General features: G+C 42.4%; 1 protein-coding gene across 1 annotated transcript; it reads left to right on the forward strand.

Moving 5' to 3' along the window:
• Nucleotides 1-7,670: 7,670 nt before the first annotated feature.
• ift52 (intraflagellar transport 52 homolog (Chlamydomonas)) lies at nt 7,671-12,897 on the forward strand. Its single transcript, XM_039016696.1, has 14 exons — nt 7,671-7,701; nt 7,960-8,103; nt 8,244-8,331; nt 8,570-8,699; nt 8,814-8,889; nt 9,083-9,154; nt 9,430-9,556; nt 9,676-9,759; nt 10,160-10,228; nt 10,313-10,467; nt 11,217-11,304; nt 11,540-11,648; nt 11,762-11,907; nt 12,021-12,897. Exons 2-14 carry the CDS (start codon nt 7,985-7,987, stop codon nt 12,060-12,062), a joined length of 1,305 nt encoding a protein of 434 aa, XP_038872624.1. The 5' UTR covers nt 7,671-7,701; nt 7,960-7,984; the 3' UTR covers nt 12,063-12,897.
• The last annotated feature ends 3,787 nt before the right edge of the window (nt 12,898-16,684 follow it).

Consider the following 16,684-nt stretch of genomic DNA (forward strand, 5'->3'; position numbering starts at 1 on the left):
TACTGCATTGGTTCTTCATACACACAGAGCAAAATAAAATATATATATTGAAAAAAAATTCTGTTTATTATATTCCCTTGTATGATATTACATTGGAAGTAAAAACCTGCAACTGGTGTCCTATTTAATTTTCGATTACTTTATAATTTTATTTGTAAAGGTATTATTGTATCTCATGCACAAATGAACAATGCAAATAAAGAAAAAATTGCAAATAGGCTAGTATTTTCAAGGCAATGATAGATAAATCATTTCCTGAAATATATGAATGGGGAGTTAATTGTTAACATGTGGCATTAGTTTTGATGTCATAATAAATATTTTGTCCTGTTATTTGTGGGTTTACCATGCATATCTCAAGAAAATCATTGCAAATCTGTACACTTCAATATGTATATGGTAGCCTCAGAAATAAACATAGATTGAGGTGACCAGATTTTGGAAATGAAAAACCGGGACATTTTTGTAGCACAAAATATATATAATTTAAAAAAAAGTAATTTAACTAAATTTTGGCTAAACTGTTCGGACACTACAGACGACTTTGTGTGAAGACCGATTTTCAGGATGTTTCATGCTCTGTCAACTTTCACCACAGATGCGGAATTGTTACATAGGCCGATGTGGTGGATTGATATGCATCCAATGAAAAAAGAAACTGATATCGCTTGCTTAAAACTGGCAGATTTTTATGGGGATTATTTTATTAGGCTATGCTGAACAAAAATATAAACGCAACATGCAACAAATTCTAAGATTTTACAAAGTTACAGTTCATATAAGCAAATCGGTCAATTGAAATAAATTCCTTAGGTGAAGGTGCAGGTGAAGAAGCTTGATATGGAGGTCCTGGGCTGGGTCTGCGGTTGTGAGACCGGTTGGATGTACTGCCAAATTCTCTAAAACAACGTTGGAGGCGGCTTATGGTAGAGAAATTAACATTAAATTCTCTGGCAACGGCTCTGGTGAACATTCTCGCAGTCAGCATGCCAATTGCACGCTCCCTCAAAACTTGAGACATTATGTTGTGTGACACAACTGCTCATTGTAAAGTGGCCTTTTATTGTCCACAGCACAAGGTGCACCTGTGTAATGATCATGGTGTTTAATCAGTTTTTTGATATGCCACACCTGTCAGGTGGTTGGATTATCTTGGCAAAGGAGAGCTTCTCACTAACAGGGATGGAAACAAATTTGTGCACAACATTTGAAATAAATAAGCTTTTTGTGCATATGAAACATTTCTGGGATTTTTTTGTGTGTGCATGAAACATGGGACCAACACTTTACCTGTTGCGTTTATATTTTTGTTGAGTGTAGATCTCTCGGTGAGAGCATATGCCATCTATAGAAAACCCTCCCTTGAGTTCCCCTGTTATTTTGGACTTCGGCAGAGCAGATTCAGATTTTAACCTGTTGGAAACAGATGGTGCTGTAAAAGTGCTGTTCACAGTCAAAAGGTTGTGCAGCTGGTCGACTAAATTGTCAGTGTGAGGACGGAGACAACTAGAGGAGAGGAGGATCTCCAGGCTCCGGGTGCTGCATCCTCCCGGCTGAGCACCATCCTCTCCATTAGCTCCGACACAGCCATTTCTGCAGTACTGTCACGATCGTCTTTAGGAGAGAGAGAGGACCAAGGCGCAGCGCGTGAAAAATACATCTTCTCTTTATTTTCAGAAGGAAAACGAAACAAAACAACAAACAGACGACCGTGAAGCTATAAATCTAGATAGTGCTGACACAAACACTACACATAGACACAGACAATTACCCACAAAACCCTAGTGCCTATGGCTGCCTTAAATATGGCTCCCAATCAGAGACAATTAATGACATCTGTCTCTGATTGAGAACCCTTCAGGCAACCATAGACACAGCTAGACTTCTATACTAAACATAAACCCAACTACTCTAATAAACCCCCTAAACCTTACAACCACCCTAGACACTACAAAAACCACATACATTCCCCATGTCACACCCTGACCTAACTAAAATAATAAAGAAAACAAAGAATACTAATGCCAGGGCGTGACAAGTACTAAATCCCTCTGCATCTGACCAGGTTGCAAGGCTGTTTATGTCACTTTCGGCCAATCTATTCTCTGAGACCTCATTCCTGGGGGTTTCTGAGGTAGTGATAAGGCTAGTACCCCTGTCACTTCCAGAAGTGCTCATAGTAGCGACAGTCTGCTATCAATTGAGAAAGTGGTGCTAAAGAAGTTGTCCTGGAACAAGCCTTAGACAAGCCTTCATCAACACATCCTTCCTGCGGCATGAACCCAACGTTGTAGAGCATTGCCCCAATGGTAGAGAATCGTCTGATTCCGACTGAAGGACTTCCCTGACCTCAGTGATCTCCCTAGAGGGTTCAGAATCTGTACTAGACCCAGCTTCCTCTGCTGACTCTTGCTAGAAGATGGCAGGTCAACAACTAGCCTGTGCTCTTGTTATGCTCCCTTGTTACTCTGTTTAATCCCTTTGGAGATACTCCTCAGTTTCACTGACATGACACAAAGGAAAATGTTAAAACGACATTTCAATGGTCTACTTCCTTCCTCATTACCACAGATGTCTGTTGAAGGGGTGATCAAAAGAACTCCATGGCCCTCAACAGCTGCCAACCCATCTTCGGTATAACGCTTGGCAGATCCCACCATAGCAAGTAATTGCGATCTAAGCAGGTTATTTGGAGGGCCCTAGACAGAGCTGCATTGATCTGCTGCACGACCGCTTTTACAATGACTCTGGCAGAGACACTCTGGAGAAGCTCTTGCTCTAGTTGGCTAGCTGCTGAGTAGATGTCCTGCAGCACTTCAATCACTCTGTCCGGGACATCTGTGTATATCATATCTACTGGCACCTTGACCTCCACCTCATCACATGTATCCATCCTCAGGACCCCTTGGTACTGCAGCTGCTCAAAACACTCCCCTGAGTTGTTACCCGTGTTTACCATAGATGTAAGGGACACTAGAGTAAATACAGGAGATGAGATGTCTCACACTCGTCTTACACATTGGACATCATAGCGTTATCATAGTGATACAATAAAGTAATCAAGTAATGACTAGGCACTGGCACTGAGTCAAAGCTTGGCATAAATCCAAGTGAGCACCCAGCAGAGGACAAACCTAGGTTTCCCTGTTTGGAGATAATATTAAACTGTGTCAAATATACACATTTTGGAAGGAAGCATTCATATAACATTTGATTGCACATTGAGTTTGCGAAGTATTGTAGATGATGAAATTCATCAATACATTGAGTAAAAAAGCAAGAGCTAAAAGCGTTTGATGACAGTCCCATTGGCTTTAAAGACGGATCGACAGGTTATTTGTAAGAAATGCACCGATGGTAACAATAAATGATTGTTACATTTAGGGCTGACCCCATTTAGTCGACTGGTCTATTGTTTGGTCAATAGGCTGTTGGTCGACCAAGATTATTTTGTCCGAGCAGTTGCAAATACACTACATGACCAAAAGTATGTGGACACCTGCTCGTCGAACATCTCATTCTAAAATCCTGGGCATTAATATGGACTTGGTCCCCCCTTTCCTGCTATAACAGTTTCCACCCTTCTTGGAAGGTTTTCCACTAGATGTTGGAACATTGCTGCGGGGACTTGCTTCCATTCAGATTTAATGAGGTTGGATGATTTTAATGTTGTGCGATTAGGCCTGACTTGCAGTTGGAGTTCTAATTCATCCCAAAGGTGTTCGATGGGGTTGAGGTCAGGGCTCTGTGCAGGCCAGTCAAGTTTTTCCACACTGATCTCTACAAACCATTTCTGTATGGACTTCGCTTTGTGCACGAGGGCATTGTCATTCTGAAACAGGAAAGGGCCTTCCCCAAACTGTTGCCACAAAGTTGGAAGCACAGAATCATCTAGAATATCATTGTATGCTTTAGCGTTAAGATTTCCCTTCACTGGATCTAAGGGGCCTAGCCGGAACCATGAAAAACAGCCCCAGACCATTATTCCTCCTACACCAAAGTTGGCACTATGCATTCGGGCAGGTAGTGTTCTCCTGGCATCTGCCAAACCCAGATTCGTCGGTCGACTTGCCAGATAGTGAAGCGTGATTCATTGCTCCAGAGAACGCGTTTCCACTGCTCCAGAGTCCAATGGCGGAGAGCTTTACACCACTCCAGCCAACGCTTGGCTTTGCAAATGGTGATCTTAGGCTTGTGTGTCGCTGCTCGGCCATGGAAAACCATTTCATGAAGCTCCCGACAAACAGTTATTGTGCTGACGTTGCTTCCAGAGGCAGTTTAGACCTTGATAGTGAGTGTGGCAACCGAGGACAGGCAATATTTACGCGCTACACGCTTCAGCACTTGGCGGTCCCGTTCTGTGAGCTTGTGTGGCCTACCACTTGACTGGGGCAGCTATAGCAGGATATACATCTGGTGTAATATTAGCAATTATTGGTACCATGATTGTCTTTGAAATGTGTATTTATTTACTCAAAGCTTGATCACGAAAATTGCCATTTCCCCCTCCACTATAATGGGGGATCCTGTTTTCTGTTTTCTCCCCTGACAATGAGTTGTTCTCCCCTGACATAAATGTACCTGGTGGATTAGGATACTGGTGCTTTCAAGACAACTGGGAACTGAAATTATGACGTCAGCGATCTTCAGGTCAGTAAGTTCCCGAATTCCCGGGTTGGAATTTTGAGTTGGATGACCGTTCAAAGCGATTTTCCCCAAATTCCCAGTTTTCTTGAACACACTGCAGTCAGGGACTTCTGAGTTCCAAGTTCATTTGAACACGGTATGAGCTGGCGTCCTTTCCTGGCTGATGTTACAGACTGACTGTAGACAGAGAGGAAGAGGCGTGGTTTTATACAAGACCACATGTTGTTCTTAGCCTGATCGAAGAAAAATAAACTGTGTGTGAAGAAGGTAATGTAGAAACAGTGGCGTGCCGTGGGCCTGGGGCCTTCAGTGAGGTACTACACAGTCCCACCCGAAGTAATCCACCTCATTATGATGCCATGGCTCTAGACACTATACATTTAGACAGAAACGCAGTATAACCAGGCGTTGCGTCACCTTGAAATTGACAAATTGACATTTTTGGGTAAACAGTGTTTACCCAAAAACATGACACAATCAATGAGTCTTTTCAATATTTCCCTTCACCTTTTCATTGTGCAGCTCCGTTGCCCTGCACGCTTGTTCTTTGAGCTGTAGATCCACTCCGGTGTCCCCAAAAGTTTTCAAAAGCACCATTGCTTGTTTGGTGTCTCGTTGCTGCCTTGGTTAGACAACTCAAGTTTGCAAAGCCAGTGTGGCTCCAAACACCAAATCGATCACTTGCAAATAATAGGCATTCCCAGCAGTACAGTTTGCAGTGCTTCTCGGAGCCAAGGAGCCTGTGAGCCATTGACAGCGCTCGTAGTTGAAACTTTGAAAGTGGCGAGCGAACGAAGCCCTTTCCCGCCTGTGACAGGCTTTGTGGCGTCGGGCGACCTCTCCTTACAATGTCTAACTTTTCTTGAAAAGTTCGTCTTGAGAATGGCGTTATAATTATATCCTCGACCAAATCGATATCTTCTCCTCCTTCCGCCATTGTGGGTTGAAAAAACAGCTTAGTAGTACGCGAATTAATTTGTTTATCAAATTCAGTTTCCTAGATCTCCATAGGACCTGCCTCTCAATATTGGTAATCCAATCAAAAGACGTGCACACACTACGCCTGCTAGCTGGCTCCTGTGTAACACTGGAGCCAGCCAGCAGGCGTACATTAGCCAACTCTAAAGCTGATTGGTTGACACTAAATTTTAATTTCCATTCACTATAAGCTACAAGCGCCCGCACTGTTGATTCTGAAGGCCTGAGGGCAGATTTTAGACCCCTGGCAACACATGATGGCTGAATATGATTGGATAAAAGATCTAACATAAAGACCAGCCCTCCAAATCTCAACCTGGGGCTGGAAGCAGTGCAACCAAGAGGAAAGCTATGAAATGAAGAGTATAACTCTTACTCTGGGGAATAATTTAATACATATTTGTGGGAAAATATATTTAAACATTTTTTATATTCTGATGATGTTTAGGCCAGCAGAGAAGGCCTTGCAGGCCCTGACGGCCCACCACTGTGTAGAAACAATAGTGGATCAATATATTAGTAATCAGTTTTATTCTTGTCTTGTAGATGGTTCAAAGGATGCCATGTATGGAAAGACAGGAACAGGTGTGTTTATTTCTGAGTTCGATGTTAATCAATGCAAGACACTAACACATGATTTATCTGTATATTCAATAGAAATGGCTGCGATAATTGTTGGATTCCAATGGGTAGAGGAGGTGCAACCAAGAAGAGTAGTAATATGTTGGGACTCTGCATCAGTTTTGTGTAGTTTAATATCTGGAAAGTCAGAACGTGAGGATTTATGGTTAGAAATAACGATGCTAGACTCCCGAGTGGTGCAGCAGTCTAAGGCACTGCAGGGAAGCGTACAATTGGCCCAGTGTTGTTCGGGTTAGGGGAGGGTTTGGCCGGGGGGCGGGGCTTTAATGGGCTCATTGCACTCTAGCGACTTCTTGTGGTGGTCTAGGGCGCCTGCAGGCTGACTTCAGTCGTCAGTTGAACAGTGTTACCTCCAACACATTGGTGCAGCTGGCTTCCGGGTTAAGTGGGCGGGTGTTAAGAAGCGTAGTTTGGCGGGTCATGTTTTCGGAGGATGCATGACTTGACCTTTGCCTCTCCCGAGCAAGGTTGGGGAGTTGCAGTGATGGGACAAGATCGTAAATGGATCGCAATTGGACAATCATGAAATTGGGGAGAAAAAGGGGGTAAAATATATATATATGATGCTGTTGTTGGGCTTACAAAGAAATGGTATTGAAATTCAGTTATGTTGGATTCTGGCTCATACAGGAGTTTATGGAAATGATATAGTAGATATAGTAGCAAAAAAAGCAGTGAAAAATAATATTGTGGATATAAAGGTGCAGTTGGGTAGAGGGGAAATTAAAACATTGATTTGGAAAAATGGGTTAGATTGCTGGCAGAGACCCTGGGATGAAAGTAGTAAAGGCAGACATTTTTATAGTACAAGGAAATCTGTACGGGAGATAGTGTCATATAATGGAAGGAAGTTATGTTAGAGCACACAGGATTGAATACATCTTTGAAATTGATAGGGAAACATGGTACTGGAATGTGTAATGGCTGTATGGTAGAGGAAACAGTTGAACATATATTATTTTGTGGAATGTATGATGTTGAACGGGAGAGGTCGTTTGACAGGGTCAGAGAGGTTGGACGAGATAGGGGAGTGGGTGATAGTTTGGGTGGTGGTGATGGGAGTAGCGAGGTTTGTAGGGAATTATTTTATTTTATTAGAAATTCAGGGTTAGTTAAGAGAATATAGTGATATAGATAGGTCGTGACTGACCTCACACTCCAGGTGGATGTGTGTGGAAAGATGGGACACAGCCGGTTAAATATGACTTTAAATGTGATAGGAAAGCACCCAACAGAAAAGTGTGATTATTGCCAGGAAAAAGAGACCGTGGAGCATGTATTGCTACAGTATGGGCAGTATCAGCGGGAAAGAGAGAATCTATGTCTGTGATCCCTTCTCCTGTTGCTATGCATGTAGCGCCCATGGTTACTCTTGTGGATCAGTTTTGTACCCACAATGCACCATTTTGAGCCACTTGAAGATGGTTTCTAGAGGTATTTAGCTAGCCAGCTAACTTCACTTACAACGATAATTATCCTTTTTATATAAATCCGTTAATATTTTAAGATGCATTAGGGATTTAGCTACTTTGTTCAAATATACAAAGAAACAGCAAATGATTGGTCCTTCAACACTTTGCTCGCTAGTAACGATTTGTGTAAGTTAGCTAGCTAACTTAGCTGCTAGCTAGCTAACGTTGAGTAGATCATCATATAGCTACGCAATGCAATAATTTTACGTGTTTGTCACAGGTCTTTAAATAGAAGTTAACATACAATGGATAAGGAGCAGCGCAGCAGTGTTGTTTTTAACGCATCCAAGAGAGAACTGTTCACAGCCAACAATGGTTACAAGTCCCTGCAGAAGAGACTCAGGGCACAATGGAAGATTCAGAGGTAAGTTAACGTTAGGAAGCTAGTTAGCTGGCTATATTGCTTGCAATAACTACATAAGAACAATACATTGTAGTCACGTATTTGTCATCATAATAAGGTTACTTCCTCATATATGTGGTTTTATGTTTGTTCCTGCACAGCATGAAAGAGGAGCTCTCCTTGGAGAAGTTGAATGGTGTGAAGTTGTGGATTACTGCTGGCCCCAGGGAAAAGTTCACTGCTGCTGAGGTGTGTTGCTGGTCAGTTGTAGGAGGTCAAATGACATGCCTTTGGATGGAGTTTTGGGCAGAGTAATCAAATAACAGATTTAAAAGTTTCATATCAAAGTTTGACGTGTCCCTGCATTGCAATTCTGCAGCAAAACATTCCACTAATATAGAAAATGTATCTGCCAACCTAAACACTGTTAGATATGTTGGTTGCTTTATGCTTTGAGTCAGACATTGATTCGCCCTCTCGTGCTCAGTTGGAGGTCCTGAAGCAGTACCTGGATGGGGGAGGAGATGTCCTTGTGATGCTGGGTGAAGGAGGGGAGATGAAGTATGACACCAATATCAACTTCCTCCTTGAGGAGTTTGGGATAATGGTCAACAATGGTGAGGATCATATGAGAATAGACCTTGTGACTCCGATTGTTGTCATCCAGATATTTCACTGTCAGAGTTTTATTGATGATGAGTGTTCTGTCTTCATTCTCTGTTTTACTGTAGATGCTGTCGTGAGGAATGTTTACTACAAGTATTTCCATCCAAAAGAAGCACTTGTGTCCAATGGTGTTCTGAACAGGTTAGTTGATTAACCATTTAGACATCTGGATATTTGGTGTGTCCCAAAGTAATAGTGCTTTTATCATTGCTTTCTTGTCAATGCCAATTAAGTAAATGTAGCAGAAAAGGATACTGTGGTTGATACTTTCACAAGCTATGAGACACAGGCATTGTTGCGCTACTGTACAAGCATCTTGCTTTTAATCCTTTAGAGAGATCAGTCGGGCTGCAGGCAAAGTGGTGACGGGGATCATCGAAGATGAAAGTGTCGGGAACAATGCACAGTAGGTCTTCTCTGTTTTCATGTCATCATTGCCAAGTGTATGTTTGTTTTCATGTTTATAACTGTCAACACTCTCACCAGACGACAGAAATATTATCACAGTTTCATGTCTAATCATATCATATGCCAGACATAAACAAACAGGCAGATTTGCCAAAAGCGGTTGGCCCTTGTTAAACAAGCAAACCAATGAGTGAAACAGTGATTGCAGTTTGGCTTGTCCAGTGGCCCCCTGGTAAAAAATGCAACCTGTATTCTTAATGTGTACTTGAACAGGGCCCTCACATTTGTGTACCCATATGGAGCGACACTGAGCGTGATGAAGCCTGCTGTGGCTGTTCTCTCCACTGGGTCCGTCTGCTTCCCCCTCAACAGGCCTGTCCTCGCCTTCTATCAGGTCAAGGTGAGGAGCTACCGTTGACCTCCTGCCAACACCACTACATGATCATACGTTGTTTTTCAAAGATACAGTGTGTCAGTTATTTACTAGTTGTGTCAAAAAAAAAAATCTTTGTAATTTAGGAGGCAGGCAAACTGGCAGTGATGGGGTCCTGTCACATGTTCAGTGACCAGTACCTGGACAAAGAGGAGAACAGTAAAATAATGGTGAGTGGAGTGTCTGTCTATAAACACTCAGACTTGTCACGTTTGAGAGCCAATAATGTAGCCTCTTTTACCCTTTTCACACGATCATGCCAACCCAACTGCAATGTGTTGGTTTAGAGATTTTTGTCCTTTCCAGAATGGTTCCAGCAACTATGATGGGTGCATAACCAGGCCAGGGCAGTACAGCATGGCTGTGCATATCTTTGCTCAGCTCAGTTGTGTGAAAAGGGTATTTACGACTTCCTGATGGGAGGCTTGTTAACTTCTTCACAGTAACACAAGAATAGTTGTGAGAATGTGATCCAAATAGCACTGTAATGGTAATGGTTGGTGATCCACTATTTGATCCCCTACTGACTCCATTCGGTTGTAATGTTCCCTTTCTCTTTTTGTTATACAGGATGTAGTTTTCCAGTGGCTCATGGGTGATAACATTAATCTGAACCAGATAGATGCAGAGGACCCCGAGGTGAGAAGCTATAAGGCATGTTTTAGGATCTGCAGTTTTACCTTTGAGTTCTAGAAGTGACACTTCTCATTCTGTTTGGCTCAGATCACAGATTACACCATGCTACCAGACACTGGCTGCCTGTCTGAGCGACTGCGAGTATGCTTGCAAGAGGGAGAGGAAAATCCAAGAGACTTTACCTCCCTGTTTGACATGTCTCTACTCAAACTATCAACAAACACGTTGCCCCAAGTCATCAGGTGAGAACACATACTGCTTTATAAACTGGAGACATCAGTTTTCACTACATTAGGCCATAGTGGAAGTGGGTACAGGCTGTTTTATCTTCCATGCCTGCATGTTTAAATCATAAATAAAATAAAATTGTATTGGTTGCGTACACATCATTTCGAGATGTTATCACAGGTGCAGCAAAATGCTTATGTTTGTAGCTCCAACAGTGCAGTAATACCTAATAATACACACACATCCCAAAATAAAAGAAAGGAATTAAGAAACATCAGAACGAGCAATGTCAGAGTCTGGAATATAAATATATATGTATATGATGCTGTGTATAGACAGTATATGAATAGAAAAGGTGCGTACAGCAGTAGTTAAATATGATGAGCCTTGACTGGAATACAGTATATACATAAGAAGTGGGTAAAACAGTATGTAAACATTAAAGTAACCAGTGTTCAATTACTATGTACATAGGGCAGCAGCCTTTAAGGTGCAGGGTTGAGTACCGGGTGGTAGCCGGCAAGTAACAGTAACTAAGTTTAGGGTAGGGTAATGGGCGGAGGCCGGCTAGTGGTGACTATCTAACAGTCTGATGGCCTGGAGATAGAAGCTGTTTTTCAGTCTCTCTGCCCCAACTTTGATTCACCTGTACTGTCTCTGCCTTCTAGATGGTAGCGGGGTGAACAGGCCGTGGCTCGGGTGGCTGAGGTCCTTGATCTTACGGTATGTTTGTTGACAATGTGTTTGACTTGTCCTCCTGCAGTTCCTACAAGCAGATGAATGTCAAACATGAGCCCCTCCAGCTGATCACACCTCAGTTTGAGACTCCCCTTCCACAGCTGGAGCCTGCTGTAAGTTTCCCCTCAGCACCCCTCTCTAGCTCTACACAATCTCCTCTAGGTCAACCATTGTGTGGGTTCTATACACTCAACTGAGAATGACATGTGCATTAGTGATTGTATTCAAATCGAGCTTATTGACTGGGATTTAGTGATGCGACTATACACACTTGATCATTGTAGAAAATGACCAATTTGTCATCCCTCCAAGATCTGTCTGTGTTTTCCTATGGGTTGCTTTGAGCAGGTCTTCCCGCCTGCCTTCAGGGATCTGCCTCCCCCCATGCTTGACCTCTTTGACCTGGATGAAACCTTCTCTTCTGAGAAGGTGCGATTGGCACAGCTCTCCAACAAATGTAAGTGTTGAACCGTCATACTACATCCTATTATTTTGTTAGCTGATCTCCGACAATGTCAGTGTTAACCCCAGGTCTTATTTGACTTAATGACGTTGTTGTTCTTCCTGCAGGCACAGACGATGATCTAGAGTTCTACGTGAGGAAGTGTGGGGACATCTTGGGGGTGACGGGGAAGTTGGATAAAGATCAGAGGGATGCCAAACACATCCTGGAGCACATCTTCTTCCAGGTCGTGGAGTTCAAGAAGCTCAATCAGGTGAGCCATATGAACATCAGAACCTTTGGTATATGCACACATGGTTAGTTGATCTAGGCAATGATTGACATTAATTTGTGATTCATGTAATTAAAATGATCTCTCCCATACAGGAACATGATCTTGACACAGAGACCAGGTTTTCCCCGTTCTGATGACTTGCAACCAATGAGATTGCAATTTTATGTATTTTTCATGGGCTTGTATATACACACATTCAATATAGATGTATCCATATAGTTTTTCCAGTAACTACAAGAATTTAACTCCCTAGCCTTTAAACAGAATGTATATAGTTGATTAGATTAATGAACTAAATCTGACAAGTTAAATTAATATTGTATAAGGCTTTCCATATCTGATTGATTACTTGTGGTAAAGGATGACACATTTTGGCATTTACTGTGTAAAGTGTTCCATCATTTCCTCAACACATGGTTGATTTAATCAATAAAAAAACTTTATTTACTATAATAGATTGTAAAATATACAATTTCTTCAGACTGGCATCTTCTTGTGTCCCTTTGTCTGTAAAAGTGAAATTAGAGAACATGTCAATTTTACAAGCCATTAAACAACCTCTGAAGTCTTAGTTGCCCAGCCATAAAACAAATATATACACTTTTAATTAGGAAATAGCATGCCAAAGTGTGGTCCACTTTCACCAAAATGACTTTTTGCTGGACAAGACACAGCAGCAGTTACTGAGCCTGAGAACCTTACCTCAACTGTTCAGTATAGCACTGTCACATGACCACTTTGGCTTGTTCAGTCTTACCAGCACTGGCTAGCTCCTCGCTCATATTTTTGGGTCAATTGTTGAACAGTTGCCTAATTAAAATGCAGCTTGTATTTAATCTGCTAGTTGATTGGCTCACCTGTGTGGCGATGATGAGCGACTTCACCAACAAGGCAACTGCCAACAGCAATGATGGGAGGGGGCAGTGGCGTGTATTCATGGAACCAAGGGAAGTCAGGCTTCCCCAAAAAATTCACCAATAAAAAAATTATGTATCTTTTGTCTCTGTGTTTCTTAATTTCCTTACATTAAGCCTCTTGCGTATTGAATCTCACAGGAGAAAGCGAAACAGCGCCCCTCTGTCTCTCTACGTGTAGGCCATCTATCTGATGCTGTTTGGTCCAAACGAGTATGACATTGTTACCGCCCGTAGCATTGAATGGAGCATTTGGCCTACCTTGATAAAAAAAAGTATTGAAAAAAGTATAAAAATTAGCCAATCAGCGTTGAGCTATACTGAGCAAGCTCAACTGTGAATGGTCCTGGCCCACCAAAAAAAGTGTCAACGGAAGCCAGTTTGGATTTTGGCGTCACTCCTATGAAATTACATTGAGGGCATACGTCATTGACAGAAACAACTTGAATTGTTGCATGTCATTGTCCTTTGGTAGCTAGCTAGCTAAAGTTGGCCCTTTCCTAAATTAGCAATGGATGGAGATCGGGATTTGAACTTGTGGTTTTACTAATTATCCTTACTGGCCAATTATTATAACTGCGATTCTGATCCATCCTTTATTGTGCCCCTGGCCTGCGAGGATGGAAGTTCAATATGTAGCTAGCTGTTAGGCTAATGTTAACTAAATAATGTTGCTCATGAATGGAAGTTAGGCTAGTGAGCAAGCATTTTAGCCAGGTAGTCTAGGACAACAAAAAATAAAAGCTTGTACTGTATGACAGAGTGCTCAACCGTTTAACATGAAAGAGAGGAGGATGGCGTTGGAGTTTCGAGTCTACATATTTTTTTACTTGCACGAACGCACACATATACACACACATACATCAGAACCATGGACATATTTAGCTTATGTTGGACTAAATTGTTTTTGGTATATTTTAGTTGTCACTGTATTAGATTAAGCAGAGGGAGGAGGTCAGAGACCTGGTGTCTTCAAATTCCTTGGTGTCTACATCAACAACAAACTAGAATGGTCCAAACACACCAAGACAGTCGTGAAGAGGGCACGACAAAGCCTATTCGCCCTCAGGAAACTAAAAATATTTGGCATGGGTCCTGAGATCCTCAAAAGGTTCTACAGCTGCAACATCGAGAGCATCCTGACCGGTTGCATCACTGCCTGGTACGGCAATTGCTCGGCCTCCGACCGCAAGGCACTTCAGAGGGTAGTGCGTACGGCCCAGTACATCACTGGTGCAAAGCTACCTGCCATCCAGGACCTCTACACCAGGCGGTGTCTGAGGAAGGCCCTAAAAATTGTCAAAGACCCCAGCCACCCCAGTCATAGACTGTTTTCTCTACTACCGCATGGCAAGCGGTACCGGAGTGCCAAGTCTAGGACAAAAAGGCTTCTCAACAGTTTTACCCCCAAGCCGTAAGACTCCTGAACAGGTAACCAAATGGTTACCCGGACTATTTGCATTGTGTGCCCCCCCCCCAAACCCTCTTTTATGCTGCTGCTACTCTGTTTATCTTATATGCATAGTCACTTTAACTATACATTCATGTACATACTACCTCAATTGGCCCGACCAACCAGTGCTCCCGCACATTGGCTAACCGGGCTATCTGCATTGTGTCCCACCACCCACCAACACCTCTTTTTACGCTACTGCTACTCTGTTCATCATATATGCGTAGTCACTTTAACCATACCTACATGTACATACTACCTCAATAAGCCTGACTAACCGGTGTCTGTATATAGCCTGGCTACTCTTATTTTCAAATGTATTTTTACTGTTTTATTTATTTTCTTACCTACACACACATACCTTTTTTTCGCACTATTGGTTAGAGTCTGTAAGTAAGCATTTCCCTGTAAGGTCTACTATACCTGTTGTGTAGTTGCTTTGAGTTGGTTATGTTGAAATCGAAATTGTGTTGGAATAGTGGCTTCAGATACTGTTTTCTTTGCGACTTGCGGCAACTCTGTGGTTCTAAATCAATAGTTGTGTTGTGGTCCGACAAATCTGGAAACGTTGGACTAAACCGGACAGTTTTCTATCCGGTTTTGTGATAAAACAATGGTGTTGTTGGATTTATTTTGCCGCTGTGTCTTCTTATTGTCTCGGCATTTAGGCCTATTTATCGCGGTAGCAAGGCAAATGAATTAACAGGTTATAGAGCAAACAACGCAATTATCACAACACAGGTTGTAATATGGCTTTTTTCTGGCTTCCGGAGTGATTTTACCCACGCACCACCACAGGGGGGAATAATTTGTTAGAAAAGCGCACATTTCTCTCTTATTGTATGTATGCATAGATATGATCAACAGTGTATTCGGTAGACTATAATTACACAGACACAACATTGTAAAAAGTCACTTTGGAATAAAAATCTTTCTGCCCCTTGACGTATTCATAGGATCACAATTCTGCGCGCACACCTCTGGTCACGTCACTCCGGGAAAGCTTTGAGAGTCTGCGAGAAAATAATCGAGAGAGAGAGAGAGAAGAGGTACACAAATGAATGATGCTGAGGAGACACGCAGCATCGGCTTGAAATGGCAGCGAGTAGTGTGGACGAAATGGAGAGAACGTCGGAGAAGCAACAACTGTGCTGGAATGCGATCAATATGGGTGACCGTTCTGAAGATATGGAGCGGGAGGATGACTGTCAAGGATCTGAATGGTCTGTAGTGGAAAGACATAGGAAGAAGAGAGATCACGATACTGAAATCAGTGGTGCGTCTAGTGTAGAAAGCTAAAAGAGGGTTAAGGTAGGAAGCAAGAATAATCATGTGTCGGAGTTGAAAGTTGTGATGGTGTTTGATGAGACCATAGGGCCTCATTTACACCTTATCCGACTAACTGATGTCATAGAGAAAGAGAGGTGAAGTTAAACTAGCCGGGTTAATTGGAAATGGTAGATTGATAATAGTTTGTGGTAGCCAGGCTCAGCAAGGGAAGATTCTGCAAATGCAAAAGCTTCATGGGAAGAAGATTAAAAGCCATGTCCCTGGTGCTTATGCTAGGTTGAGGGGAGTCAACACTGGTGTCCCGATAGCTATGTCCACAGATGATATTAAAGAAAATGTGAAGGGAGGCAGAGTGATTGAGGCCAAAAGTTTGATCAGTAGGAAAGAGGCACAAAGAAGTGAAAGCTTATCAGTGATGCGAGGTTTGAGAATGTTTTGCTGGGAAAAGTACAGATATTGAATCTATGGAATCCTGTTAGAGAATTTGTTCTGTATGCACTGTGGTGTTTTAAATGTCCGAAGAATGGGACTTGTAGCTGCTGAGTGTAAAGGAAAGAAAATATGTGCCAAGTGTGGAGGGGAACATGATTACAGTGAATGTGGAAGCAATGTGAAGGTTAAGTGCTGTAATTGTGGGGGAGAACACAGTGCAGCATTTGGTGGATGCCAGGTGCATAGAGAGGCTTAGAGAAATAGGACCAGTCATGATGTATCATATTTTGAGGCTGTAAGACGATTTGATTTGATACAGACTGGATTTGAAGCAGGGTGTCTGTAGTGATGCCCCAAGCACTGATATGCAGTGCCTTTGACCACTGTGCCACTCAGGAGAGGTGAATTCCAGCTTTCCAACGGTGCAGATTTATTTAGGCTCCCCAGTGCTGGTGGAAATTTCCATAAAGAAGTAAGTAGGGATTTATTTGGTTTAGATTTTGATTGATCGTACATGATTGATCGTACATTCCAATACAGTAGTTGGCGGCATGCACTTTAAACGTTTGTTTGCGGACCGCCATGATATCAAAGAAGAAGAAGAAGAAGAAAAAGAAGCGCGCGAGATAGTCCGCGCTCAAGTTTCTAACGTTAGTGTTGTCAGCAA

This window comes from Salvelinus namaycush, chromosome 20 (genome assembly GCF_016432855.1).
Source record: "Salvelinus namaycush isolate Seneca chromosome 20, SaNama_1.0, whole genome shotgun sequence".
NCBI lineage: Eukaryota > Metazoa > Chordata > Actinopteri > Salmoniformes > Salmonidae > Salvelinus > Salvelinus namaycush.

Excerpts from the sequence above, each read along its gene's own strand:
- ift52 (XM_039016696.1), top strand. The coding sequence starts at position 7,985 with ATGGATAAGGAGCAGCGCAGCAGTGTTGTTTTTAACGCATCCAAGAGA. Across the intron at positions 9,760-10,159 it reads AGGAGAACAGTAAAATAATG|GATGTAGTTTTCCAGTGGCT; the intron begins GTGAGTGGAGTG and ends TTTGTTATACAG. Across the intron at positions 11,305-11,539 it reads TTCCACAGCTGGAGCCTGCT|GTCTTCCCGCCTGCCTTCAG; the intron begins GTAAGTTTCCCC and ends TGCTTTGAGCAG.